At 46.3% G+C, this 12978-nt stretch overlaps 1 protein-coding gene across 1 annotated transcript in view; it reads left to right on the top strand.

Moving 5' to 3' along the window:
* Positions 1-12978, top strand: part of LOC141126538 (dead end protein homolog 1-like) — a gene marked incomplete at its 5' end in the record, with an annotated part of 46978 nt that overhangs the window by 3356 nt on the left and 30644 nt on the right. The window contains one exon of the mRNA XM_073612471.1: positions 322-439. Coding sequence (XP_073468572.1) covers positions 322-439 — 118 coding nt within the window. The remainder of the gene's footprint in view (positions 1-321; positions 440-12978) is intronic.

Below are 12978 nucleotides of genomic sequence, written 5' to 3' on the forward strand. Positions count from 1 at the left end.
ATTGTACATTGGGCGCATAGATGTCTATTTGTGGGCGCGTGCCCATTTGCGAGTGGGGGAGCCAACCAGCGGGACCAGCGGATTCGATGTCCGCCGGCCACCCGCGATCGCTCCAGAGACAGGCAGAATGGGCATCTGTCAGTGAGGCAACTATAGTAATATTATAATAACAAGCAAGCAAGTTGCATGAATGTGGACCAGACCAAAAAAAAGGTTGCCCACCCTGATCCATGGTCACGGGCCTGTGAGACTCTAGGCTGGTCCATTTTTCAGGTAGCGGTGGTAAAATCCCAATAGTAACTGTTTTTCTTATTGCAACAGGTCTGGCTCACTTTAGTGAACAGAAAGAATAAAGAAGCCCTTTCACAATGGGTGAGAGAAAATAATGTCATCCTTCAACAGATCAATGGTCAGAGAATTTACCGTGGGCACACTGCAGGTATGTGGCACTGATGAATTCCTATGTACGGGTCTGTTCTCATCTAAGCACATGCAGCAATACTTTATGTGATTGTGTGCTTTTCATTTGGTTGGGTCCAGTGTTATTTCGCCGGCGAAAATATATTCATCATAGTTTTCTTCAGCTGCATGTTTTCTGTGCCGAAAACTAAACGAAAATAAAATTCAAATTAAGTCATCCTTAAAGCAGAGTTCCGCCAAGAAAAAAAATGTAAAAGTCAGCAGCTACAAAAAGTGTAGCTGCTGACTTTTAATCGGACACTCACCTGTCCCACGGTCCAGCAATGCGGGCTTATGAAGGCGGAATTCTTACCGTGGGCGCCTGGCTGTGGCTTCACAGCCGGGCATGTGCAAGCCACGCTGTGAATGGCCGGGCAATCTTCTGCGACCTGTGACGTGTCCCAGAAGATCGCAGGGAGGGAGGGGGGAGAGGTGAACTTCCTTCCAGTGCTGCGGAGCCCCAGGAGGAAGTGGGAACTGGATGCCTCTAAAAAGAGGCTTTCCGCTCCCCCCTCCAAAAAAATGACATGCCAAATGTGGCATGTCAGAGGGTCACCATCACTTAAAGTGGAACTGAAGATGAATGGACAGGAGATAGTGGCTCCTCTCCATTCATAAACTGAAGCATTGTAAACACTCAGAAAAGGAAGGAGGCGGTAAATGACAGATTTACTGGCTCCTTCCTCCGCTCTCCATCCTGACAGATCTGGGGCAGGGGGGACCGGAGGAGGACATGCCGGGGGGACCGGAGGAGGACATGCCGGGGGGACCGGAGGAGGACACGCGGGGGGAGCTGAGGAGGACACGGAAGGAGACCTGAGGACACGGAGGGGGAGCGGAAAGGACATGGGGGGGGGGGGGGGAGAAGGACAAGGAGGAGGGTTGGAAGGGGGGTGGAGAAGGACACGGAGGTGGAGCGGAGAAGGACACGGAGGGGGAGCGGAGAAGGACACGGAGGGGGGTCAGAGGAGAAGGAGCAGAGGAGGACATGGAGGGGGAGCAGAGGAGCAGAGAAGGAGCTGAGGAGGACACAGAGGGGGAGCGGAGAAGAACACGGAGGAGGACACGGAGAAGGAGTGGAGGAGGACACGGATGGGGAGCGGAGAAGGAGTGGAGGAGGACACAGAGGGGGAGCGGAGAAGGAGTGGAGGAGGACACGGAGGGCGAGCGGAGAAGGAGTGGAGGAGGACACGGAGGGCGAGCGGAGAAGGAGTGGAGGAGGACACGGAGGGCGAGCGGAGAAGGATCTGAGGAGGACACGGAGGGGGAGCGGAGAAGAACATGGAGGAGGACATGGAGGGGGAGTGGAGAAGGAGTGGAGGGGGAGCGGAGAAGGAGTGGAGGAGGACACGGAGGGGTAGCGAAGAATGAGAACACGGAGGGGGAGCGGAGAAGGAGTGAAGGAGGACATGGAGGGGGAGCGGAGGAGGACATGGAGGGGGAGCGGAGGAGGACATGGAGGGGGAGCGGAGAAGGACATAGAGGGGGAGCGGAGGAGGACATGGTGGGGGACCTTAGGAGCATGAAGGAGGATACAGGGGACAGTCGGGAGTGATCAGTGCGGTGGTGGGGGAGTTACAAGCACCGATCTTCCTGTATAGATTTCATTAAAGCAGCTGAAAGCCGCGGGAGGGAAGAAGGAGAAGCGGCTGTCAGCTGTTTCATTAAAGCAGCTGAAAGCCGCGGGAGGGAAGAAGGAGAAGCGGCTGTCAGCTGTTTTATTGAAATCTATACAGGGAGATCGGTGCTTGTAACTCCCCCACCGCCGCACTGATCACCCCCTGATTGCCCAGGTATTGGATTAGGCATCAGAGCATTTGCACGAGTACAAGTACTCATGCAAATGCTCAGTATCGGAAGCGATACCGATACTAGTATCAGTATCAGTGCAAACCTAATTGTCACCATAGCTTGTAGACTATATAACTTTCACACAGACCAAATAATATACACGGATTTTGGTTATTTTTACCAAAGAAATGTAGCAGTATAAATTTTGGTCAAAATTTATGAAGAAAAATGACTTATTTGCATAATTTTATAACACAAACTAAGAAAAACATGTTTTTTTTCCCCCAAATGTTCTCTCTTTTTTCATTTTTATAGCGCAAAAAAATAAAAAAGCCAGTGGTGATTAAATACCACCAAAAGAAAGCTCTATTTGTCTCAAAAAAATTAATAACGATTTCATATGGGTACAGTGTTGCATGACTGGGTAATTATCATTCAAAGTGCAACAATGCTAAAAGCTGAAAATTAGGCCTTGTCAGGAAGGGGGTGAAAGTGCCCGGTATTAAGGTGGTTAAAATGTGTGCTCAAAAAATGAATCTGGCAGCAAAAGGGTTAAAGTGTATGTAAAGCCATAACCATATTATCTAATATTGCATAGAATAGGGGAGTTTTAGAACTCCTGACTGGTTTTACTGCTATCCGGGAGTCTGTTTAAAAAGATTTCCCTTCTTTTCTTGTCCTGCTGACAACAGTTTCACCATACAGAAAATAAGGGAAAATCTGCAACATGGACAAAGACAGAAATAAAAATCTGACACGGGTTCTAGCCTTCCCATACTCTACCCTTTACTTCCTGTCTGCTAAAATGTCACAAGAACAGGAAGTGAAGGTAAATCTCCCTGAGGGAGACCCAGATAGCAATAAAACATTACAGAATGTTTACTTCTTCCTTGTGTTTAATTGTAATAATTATATCATAATTGGTTATATAGTGTGCCGGGACCCACTGGGGCAATATTGGGCGTAATGTGTCTGCTCAGAGGTAGTGTTTGATTGAACAATATTATAAAGTGAGCCTAAGGGAAAAATGAAACTAATAAACTAACATCTGTAACAGCTGACAGAAGACGCTCAGCACTTATCTTGTGTTTTAGGATTTCTCTCTCTAGCTTAGTCTGAAGCCCCTTGAAGTACCTTCACTCATAGTGTAGAATAGGCATCGTGCTGTCCATTGCCTGAGTGCCCCATACCCGGGATCAGCTATTACCGCATGAGAGGCGTCCGGCGAATACCGACCATCAAAATCCAGTTCCTGCTGGAGTGACGCATTGTAAAACAAAGGATATTTTGTGACAATGAATACTGTCAGCTGTTTGCTGCAGCTGTTTACTAAGCTAATTTTCCCCACAGGTTCATTTGAAATTGCTGACAGCTATGTATTGGGCAATTTGATACTGTAAGTGTCTCTGCAGGTGTACTGGAATATAACGAGTACTGATTGTCTCAATCACAAACCTGGGCCCTTCAGTCTGAGCCTGGGAGGAAGAAATGCATAAGCGAGGAGTACAGTCAGAGGAAGCCACAGATGGGAAAGATAAGCAGATGCCGAGATTAAGGCAGCTGAATTTGTCTGCATATCTTAAATTTTCCTATAAAGACAAGCTTGGCCTTCTCTGCCCTACCTAGACGTTAATATAACCCCTTCTTATGACTATTTTTTCTGGGCAAATTATCTGCCTTTACTTAAAGCAGAACTTCAGGATTTTCAAAAAAATTCCCCATTAGTGCACCCCCACACAAAACACTAAACAGTTATTACATTTGTGAAATTTTTTACCGTTTAAGAGATATGACTGATTTAATTTTCAGCAAGTCAGCTCTGTGATTCAAAAAATGCATCACCTTTTCTGGCAGGGAGGATTTCTTAGAACAGGGATTGCATCATATCCTCTTCTCTCTCTCTCTCTCTCTCTCTAATTGTAATCAGCCTACATTTCCCATGAATCCTTGGGATGGGAGTGAATGTGGGAGGTACACTAGGCCTGTACATGTAAATGTGAACTCGCCCACTTCAACATAAATCACACCCCTCATTCTGCAGCCAGCAAGCCATACATAACACAAGGTATGATAGGTTACAGCCATATAAATACAAAGCATTTTAATATAAATGCAAACCAGTGCAACGTGTCAGTGTCCACCAGTGCCAATGTCAGGAACCACCACTGCTGAATGTCAGGGACCACCAAAGCCAAATGTCAGGGACCACCATTGCCGAATGTATGTCAGGGACCACTAGAGCCAAATGTCAGGGACCACCACCAGTGCCGAATGTCAGGGACCACCAGTGCCAAATGTCAGGGACCACCAGTGCCAAATGTCAGGGACCACCACCAGTGCCGAATGTCAGGGACCACCACCAGTGCCGAATGTCAGGGACCACCAGTGCAGATTATCAGTGCCCATTAGTGCGGTGTCACCAGTGCAGATTATCAGGAGGAGGAGGGAGCAGAGGAGGAGGACAAGACCTCTATGCGCGGCACAGACCAGGGGCTGTGAGACCCCTCCACCCACTACAGTGAGCCAGGTGGAAATAGAACTCTCTGCTTGCTTCAAAGGACTACAAGGGGACGTATCAGACCGCTGGCTGACGTTACTGTAAATCACCAGGCAATAATGCTTTTTTCAGCAGGCTATTGCAGAGGAACTGCAGAGCTCAGAAGAACATAGCTGACATAGTTGGTGAAGGTACCAGATCAGCAACGAGAACATGGAAAAAAGCTTTTGCCCGGAGTTCTGTTTTACCCACTTGCGACCGCAATACGTATACAGTAGCTCACAACATGATAACAACCCCAAACACACCTTCAAGATGACCACTGTCTTGCTAAAGAAGCTGAGAGTAAAGGTGATGGACTGGCCAAGCATGTCTCCGGACCTAAACCCTATTGAGCATCTGTGGGGCATCCTCAAATGGAAGGTGGAGGAGTGCAAGGTCTCTAACATCCAACAGCCCCGTGATGTTGTCATGGAGAAGTGAAAGAGGACTCCAGTGGCAACCTGTGAAGCTTTGGTGAACTCCATGCCCAAGAGGGTTAAGGCAGTGCCACGCAAAATATTGACACGTTGGGCCCAATTTGGACATTTTCACTTAGGGGTGTACTCACTTTTGTTGCCAGCGATTTAGACATTAATGGCTGTGTGTTGAGTTATTTTGAGGGTACAAAAAATTTACACCGTTATACAAGCTGTACACTCACTACTTTACATTGTAGCAAAGAGTCATTTCTTCAGTGTTGTCACATGAAAAGATATAATAAAATATTTACAAAAATGTGAGGGGTGTACTCACTTATGTGAGATACTGTATATATAAATGATTCTGCACTTCCCCCCAGGGGGCGCGTGCACGCCTCTGGCGGGCCGCTTCTGCTGTGATTACTCACAACAGAAGCTGATCTGCGGGTATCTGGCGGTGTATGTCCACTGGCACCCACCGATCGTCAGGCAGAGACACAAAACGGAGCTCTGCCTATAAACAAGGCAGAGCTCCATTCTGACGGGGGAAGTGATGGATTTTGTGTCCCTGCAAAACATGAAATAAAATCCATCGCTTTCCTGAGTAAAAGCAGCACACACAGTACATTAAAACACTGGCTAGGCACACAGTAAACCCTTTGATCGTCCTACATGTTTAACCCCTTCCCAGCCAGTGTCATTAGTACACTGACAGTGCATATTTTTTAGCACTGAGCACTGTATTAGTGTCACTGAATTCCACAAAGTGTCAAAAGTGTCACTCGGTGTCCACTGCAATATTACAGTCCCCGTATAAGTCGCTGATCGCCACCATTACTAGTATAAAAATAAACAAATAAAAATTCCAAGTATACTGTATATGTTCTAGTTTGTAGACGCTATAACTTTTGCACAAACCCATCAATATATGCTTATTGGCATCTTTTTTTTTTTTACCAAAAATATGTAACGGAATACATATTGGCCTAAATGTCTGAAGAAATTCGATTTTTACATTTTTTTTTTTTATTGGGTATGTTTTAACCACTTACCCACTGGGCACTTAACCACTTCAATACCGGGCATTTTCACCCCCTTTCTGCGCAGGCCAATTTTCAGCTTTCAGTGCTGTTACGCTTTGAATGACAATTGCGCGGTCATACAACACTGTAGCCATATGACATTTTGATTATTTTTTTCCCACAAATGTAACTTTTCTTTTGGTAGTATTTGATCACCTCTGCGGTTTTTATTTCTTTGCGTTATAAACAAAAAAAGACTGACAATTTTGAAAAAAAACACAATATTTTTTACTTTTTGCTATAATAAATATCACAATTTAAAAAACAAAACAAAACATTTTTTTTCCCTCAGTTTAGGCCGATATGTATTCTTCTACATATTTTTGGTTAAAAAAATTGCAATAAGCGTATATTGATTGGTTTGCGCAAAAGTTATAGCACCTACAAAATAGGGGATAGATTTATGGTCTTTTTTTTTTTTTTTTTTTTTACTAGTAATGGCGGCGATCTGCAATTTTTGTCTAGACTGAGATACTGCGTCGGACAGTTTTGACACTATTTTAGGACCATTCACAATTATACAGCGAACAGTGCTATAAAAATGCACTGATTACTGTAGAAATGTCACTGGGAGGGAAGGGGTTGACACTAAGGGGCGATCAAGAGGTTAAATGTGCCTGCTCTGTGACCGGCAATCGTGGGTGCGCGGCGGACATCGCGGCCGCTAGGCACGCGCATCGGCTCCTGAGTGACGTGGTGGACGCACGCCCCATAGCAGCTGGGAAGCCGAGGACGTCATACGACGGCCGCCCAGGATAAGAGAGACACCTTGCGGCCGTCATTTGACTACGCGGGATGGGAACAGGTTAAACCCCCTTCCTACCCAGACCAATTTTTAGCTTTCGGTGCTCTCACATTTTGAATGACCACGTCCAACTGGACAGCCTCCATCTTAGAGGTTAAAGCAGTCTGACATGAGGTGATAGCCAACATTACCTCCGGTGCTGAGCCAGTGGTTTCCTCATGGTCTGTTTGTGACGCCATATTGCAGAGGCGCTCTGGGAATCACGATGGGCAGGACACCAAGCTGGCCTATACCGACTCACATAGGGGGAATCTCAATTTCTTACCCCTCTTCTGTTCTGACGCCCAGAGGACTTATGCCCCGTACACACGGTCGGATTTTCCGATGGAAAATGTCCGATCGGAGCGTGTTGTCGGAAATTCCGACCGTGTGTGGGCTCCATCGGACATTTTCCATCGGATTTTCCGACACACAAAGTTGGAGAGCAGGAGATAAAATTTTCCGACAACAAAATTCGTTGTTGGAAATTCCGTTCGTGTGTGCACAAATCCGACGGACAAAGTGCCACGCATGCTCAGAATAAATAAAGAGATGAAAGCTATTGGCCACTGCCCCGTTTATAGTCCCGACGTACGTGTTTTACGTCACCGCGTTTAAAACGATCGGATTTTCCGACAACTTTGTGTGACCGTGTGTATGCAAGACAAGTTTGAGCCAACATCCGTCGGAAAAAATCCTAGGATTTTGTTGTCGGAATGTCCGAACAAAGTCCGACCGTGTGTACGGGGCATTAGAAGGCACCCAGAAACCACAGGTCCCCTCAGAACCATGCTTTCACTCAGGTGCGGATAATAACTCAGATCTCACTCCAGCAGAGCTCAGAAAGCAAGTCTGCTCATTCCACCATCTTGGCCACGCCCCTAAACATAAAATATTTAATGGACTCAACATGCCTATCAGCAAATAGCTTAGGGTGTCATTTGGGGGGTGTTTGAACTGTTCTGGCATTTTATGCCAATTACTCAGTCATGCAACTCTGTACCTATATGAAATTTTTGTCCTTTTTTCACACAAATAGAGTTTTCTTTTGGTGGTATTTAACCACTGCAGTTTTTTTTTTTTTTTTTTTTATATTTTATGCGCTATAAAAGAAAAAAGAACCGAAAATTCTGGAAAAATATGCATTTTTCTTTGTTTCTGTTATAAAATTTTGCAAATTAGCATTTTTTTCCCAGAAATTTTGGCCAAATTTTATACTGCTACATATCTTTGGTAAAAATAATCTAAATCGGTGTATATTATTTGGTCTTTGTGAAAGTTATAGAGTCCACAAGCTATGGTGCCAATCTCTGAAAATTGATCACAGCTGATGTACTGACGGCCTATCTCATTTCTTGAGACCCTAAGGCCCCTTTCACACATGCGGACAGTATGTCCGTATTTCATCCATCCGTTTTCGGATGAAATACGGACATACATGCATCCCTATGGGATAGCGGGTGTCAGCGGATGTACATCCGCTAACACCCGATGTCGTCCGCCTCCGCTCTCGTCCAATTCTGCGGACGGAAGAAAATCCTATTTTTCTATCCGTCTGCAGAGCGGATCGGAGGAACACGGACAGACAGTCCGTGTTCCTCCGATCCCCCATAGGGAAGAGCGGAGATCTGACAGGGCGGTCCCTGCACAGTGTGCGGGTCCCGCCCTGTCATCTGCCTGCTCAGCTGGGGAAAACGGAGCGATCCCCGCTGAGCAGCGGATAAACACGGGGCGGATCAACACGGATCCGTCCCGTGTGAAAGGAGGCTAACAAGACAGGAAAGTACAAATACCCCCCAAATGACCTCTTTTTGGAAAGCAGGCATTTCAGGGTAAAAATAGTAAGAGGCATGGTGAGTTTTTTTAAGTTGTAATTTTTTCCCACAATTTTTTTCAAAATCAAGAATTTTTTTTTCTTTTTTTTTTTTTTTTCACAAAATTGTTATATTAGCAGGTTATTTCTCACACAGCATCTGCATACCACAAATTACACTCCAAAACACATTCTACTACTCCTCCTGAGTACAGCGATACCACATGTGTGAGACTTTTACACAGCGTGGCCACTTACAGAGGCCCAACATACAGGGAGCACCATCAGGCGTTCTAGGAGCATAAATTACACATCATTTTTTTGACTACCTCTTGCACTTTTGAAGGCCCTGGAGCACCAGGACAATGGAAACGCCCCAAAAATGACCCAATTTTGGAAAGAAAACACCCCAAAGTATAATCTATGAGGCATAATGAGTCTTTTGAATATGTCATTTTTTTTCTACAGGTTTTTGGAAAGAAAATGAAAACGCATTTTTTTTTTTTTTACACAAAGTTGTCCATTTATACAATATTTCTAACACATAGCACGTACATATCAAAATTTACACCCCAAAATAGATTCTCCTTCTTCTCCCGAGTATAACAATATCACGCGTGAGACTTTTCCACAGCCTGGCCACATAGAAAGGCCCAACATACAGGGAGCATCATCAGGTGTTCTAGGAGCATACATTTTAAATCTAATTTGACTACCTATTACTCTTTAGTGAGGCACTGTAGTGGCATGGATGAGAACTGATGTGGGATGGATGAGCCGGGGATGGGTATTGCTGTCAGAAACCATGAATCCGACAGAGACAGAAGTACAGTTAAATCACACTAGTTTAATAACAATAATAAAAAAGTAAACAGAGTAAACATAGTCAAAACATAGCCAGAGTTCAGGAACCGGAATGGATAGTCAGGAAAAGCCAAAATGTCAGGGAGCCAGAGATGAGCGTAGTAGAACAGCAAGCAGGATCTGGAGCCAGAAGGAATGTCAGCCAAACAAGTCTTTAACAGGAACACAGGAGTGCATCTCTAGAGATGTGACCAAGGCGAAGGCAGAGATCATCTGGGCTGGACGGCTTAAGTAGGCAGGACTAACGAGCAGGATATCATTAACAGGTGAGTCACTGTAGAGAGAAAGGAGCTGGCAATTAGCCAACAGCTGAGCGGCCAGCGTTGAGACCCGGCGGCCACGTATTCTCCCGTGTGCGTGCCCCAGGGGAGCGCCATTCTGGGAGGACGTCAATGTACGCCCTCCCAGAGTTATCGAGCCACGCTGTAGCCGTCATTCGGCTATGGCGCAGTCGTTAAGTGTTAAAGTAGAAAGTAAAAATTAATTGTTTTTTTTTCTTAAATTTGTCTGTCTTTTTTTCGTTTATAGCGCAAAAAATAAAAACCGCAGAGGTGATCAAATACCACCAAAAGAAAGCTCTATTTATGGTGGAAAGAAATACACAAAATTTATTTAGGAACAGCGTTGCATGACCGCACAATTGTCAGTTAAATTAACGCAGTGGTATATCGCAAAATATGGTCTGGTCATGAAGGGAAGGTAAATCTTCCGGAGGTCAAGTGGTTAAAATGTCGTATCTCTCCAAGCTATTGTATTTTTACTGTGTTCTGCCGCTACCCATCCCATCGCATATCCTTCGCATCGAGCAGTAAAATGGAAAATTTATTTGGGGACCACAGAAGTCACGTTTAGCTGCCCACATCATGTACTGGCACAAAATGCTCGTAGGGCTTAGTGTCCCCAATTTAGGAAAATATTACACTGCAGCCCAGATGACACCATTATCTTCACTTCATGCTACTTCAGAACTTCCTTTATGGGCGAGTAGGAACACCACACTGTTATTGTTAGCACATTGCATCTGGTACACAAAGTAATAATTAAAAAATAGTTTAAAAAACAAAAAAGTGTCCCTAATGTCTAAACTGTCCCAAACAGTAGACCCTATACCAGTGATAATCAGCTTACTTACCTGACCAAAGGGCCACACATAACATTTGATAAATGTCATGCTAAAAAAACTGTCAGAGACTGCAGACATGCAGGAGGGAATGGTTACAGACTACGGGTCGGATATGGTACAAGAGATGATTTAGGTCCCTTTCACACTGCAGAAATTTTACCATGATTTTGACATGATTTCAGGGAATGCCTGTGTAAACTTGAGGTCTATGGACCTCATCTGGCATCAAAGTCAGGCCAAAGTAGTGCAGGGACTTTGTAGTCGGTGTGACTTGAAGTCGCACAGATATGAATTGTTATCATTGGGAATTGTGGGGTACGACTTGTCATGTGACTTTGCACTCCCAAGTCGCAGGACAAGTCGCACAAGTGTGAAAGGGGCCTAAAGGAGTTGTATAGTCCCGATTGTTCCAGAGTCGAGGACGAGCCCAGCAGCTCCAGCCACTGTCTCGGGTTCTCATTGGATAGATTGATAGCAGCAGGAGCCATTGTGTCAATGGACGCAGCTGCAGAACTCGGGAGCGGGCCCACACGAGTGCCTCCATGGAAAGCGGCTCTCCGTGGGGGCACCTGATGAAGAGGAGGAGCCAGGAACGCCATCGGGGGACCCCAGAAAAGGAGGATTGGGGCTGCTCTGTGCATAACCCTTGCACAGAGCAGATAAGCATGACATGTTTGTTATTAACCACTTGCCGACCGCCGCACGACTATATACGTCGGCAGAATGGCACGGGCAGGCAAAAGGACTTACATGTACGTCCTTGCCTGCCCGCGGGTGGGGGGTCCGATTGGACCCCCCCCCGGTGCCTGCGGCGGTCGGCAAATGTCCCCCGGCGATCGGTGGTGAGGGGGAGGCCATCCATTCGTGGCCCCCCCCTCGCGATCGCTCCCAGCCAATGGGATCATTTCCCTGCCTCTGTATTGTACACAGAGGCAGAGGAAATGATGTCATCTCTCCTCGGCTCGGTATTTTCCGTTCCGGGCCGAGGAGAGAAGACTGCAATGTGAGTGCACAACACACACACACACAGTAGAACATGCCAGGCACACATTACACCCCGATCCCCCCCCCCGATCGCCCCCCGATCCCCCCCCAATCACCCCCCCCTGTCACAAACTGACACCAGCAGGTTTTTTTTTTTTTTTTTTTTTCTGATTACTGTATTGGTGTCAGTTTGTGACAGTTACAGTGTCAGGGCAGTGAGTGTTAGGCCCCCTGTAGGTCTAGGGTACCCCCCTAACCCCCCCTAATAAAGTTTTAACCCCTTGATCACCCCCCGTCACCAGTGTCGCTAAGCGATCATTTTTCTGATCGCTGTATTAGTGTCGCTGGTGATGCTAGTTAGTGAGGTAAATATTTAGGTTCGCCGTCAGCGTTTTATAGCGACAGGGACCCCCATATACTACCTAATAAATGTTTTAACCCCTTGATTGCCCCCTAGTTAACCCTTTCACCACTAATCACTGTATAACCGTTACGGGTGACGCTGGTTAGTTTGTTTATTTTTTATAGTGTCAGGGCACCCGCCGTTTATTACCGAATAAAGATTTAGCCCCCTGATCGCCCGGCGGTGATATGCGTCGCCCCAGGCAGCGTCAGATTAGCGCCAGTACCGCTAACACCCACGCACGCAGCATACGCCTCCCTTAGTGGTATAGTATCTGTACGGATCAATATCTGATCCGATCAGATCTATACTAGCGTCCCCAGCAGTTTAGGGTTCCCAAAAACACAGTGTTAGCGGGATCAGCCCAGATACCTGCTAGCACCTGCGTTTTGCCCCTCCGCCCGGCTCGGCCCAGCCCACCCAAGTGCAGTATCGATCGATCACGGTCACTTACAAAACACTAAACGCATAACTGCAGCGTTCGCAGAGTCAGGCCTGATCCCTGCGATCGCTAACAGTTTTTTTGGTAGCGTTTTGGTGAAATGGCAAGCACCAGCCCCAGGCAGCGTCAGGTTAGTGCCAGTAGCGCTAACACCCACGCACCGTACACCTCCCTTAGTGGTATAGTATCTGAACGCATCAATATCTGATCCGATCAGATCTATACTAGCGTCCCCAGCAGTTTAGGATTCCCAAAAACGCAGTGTTAGCGGGATC

Source organism: Aquarana catesbeiana, linkage group LG02 (assembly GCF_042186555.1).
Source record: "Aquarana catesbeiana isolate 2022-GZ linkage group LG02, ASM4218655v1, whole genome shotgun sequence".
Classification (NCBI taxonomy): domain Eukaryota; kingdom Metazoa; phylum Chordata; class Amphibia; order Anura; family Ranidae; genus Aquarana; species Aquarana catesbeiana.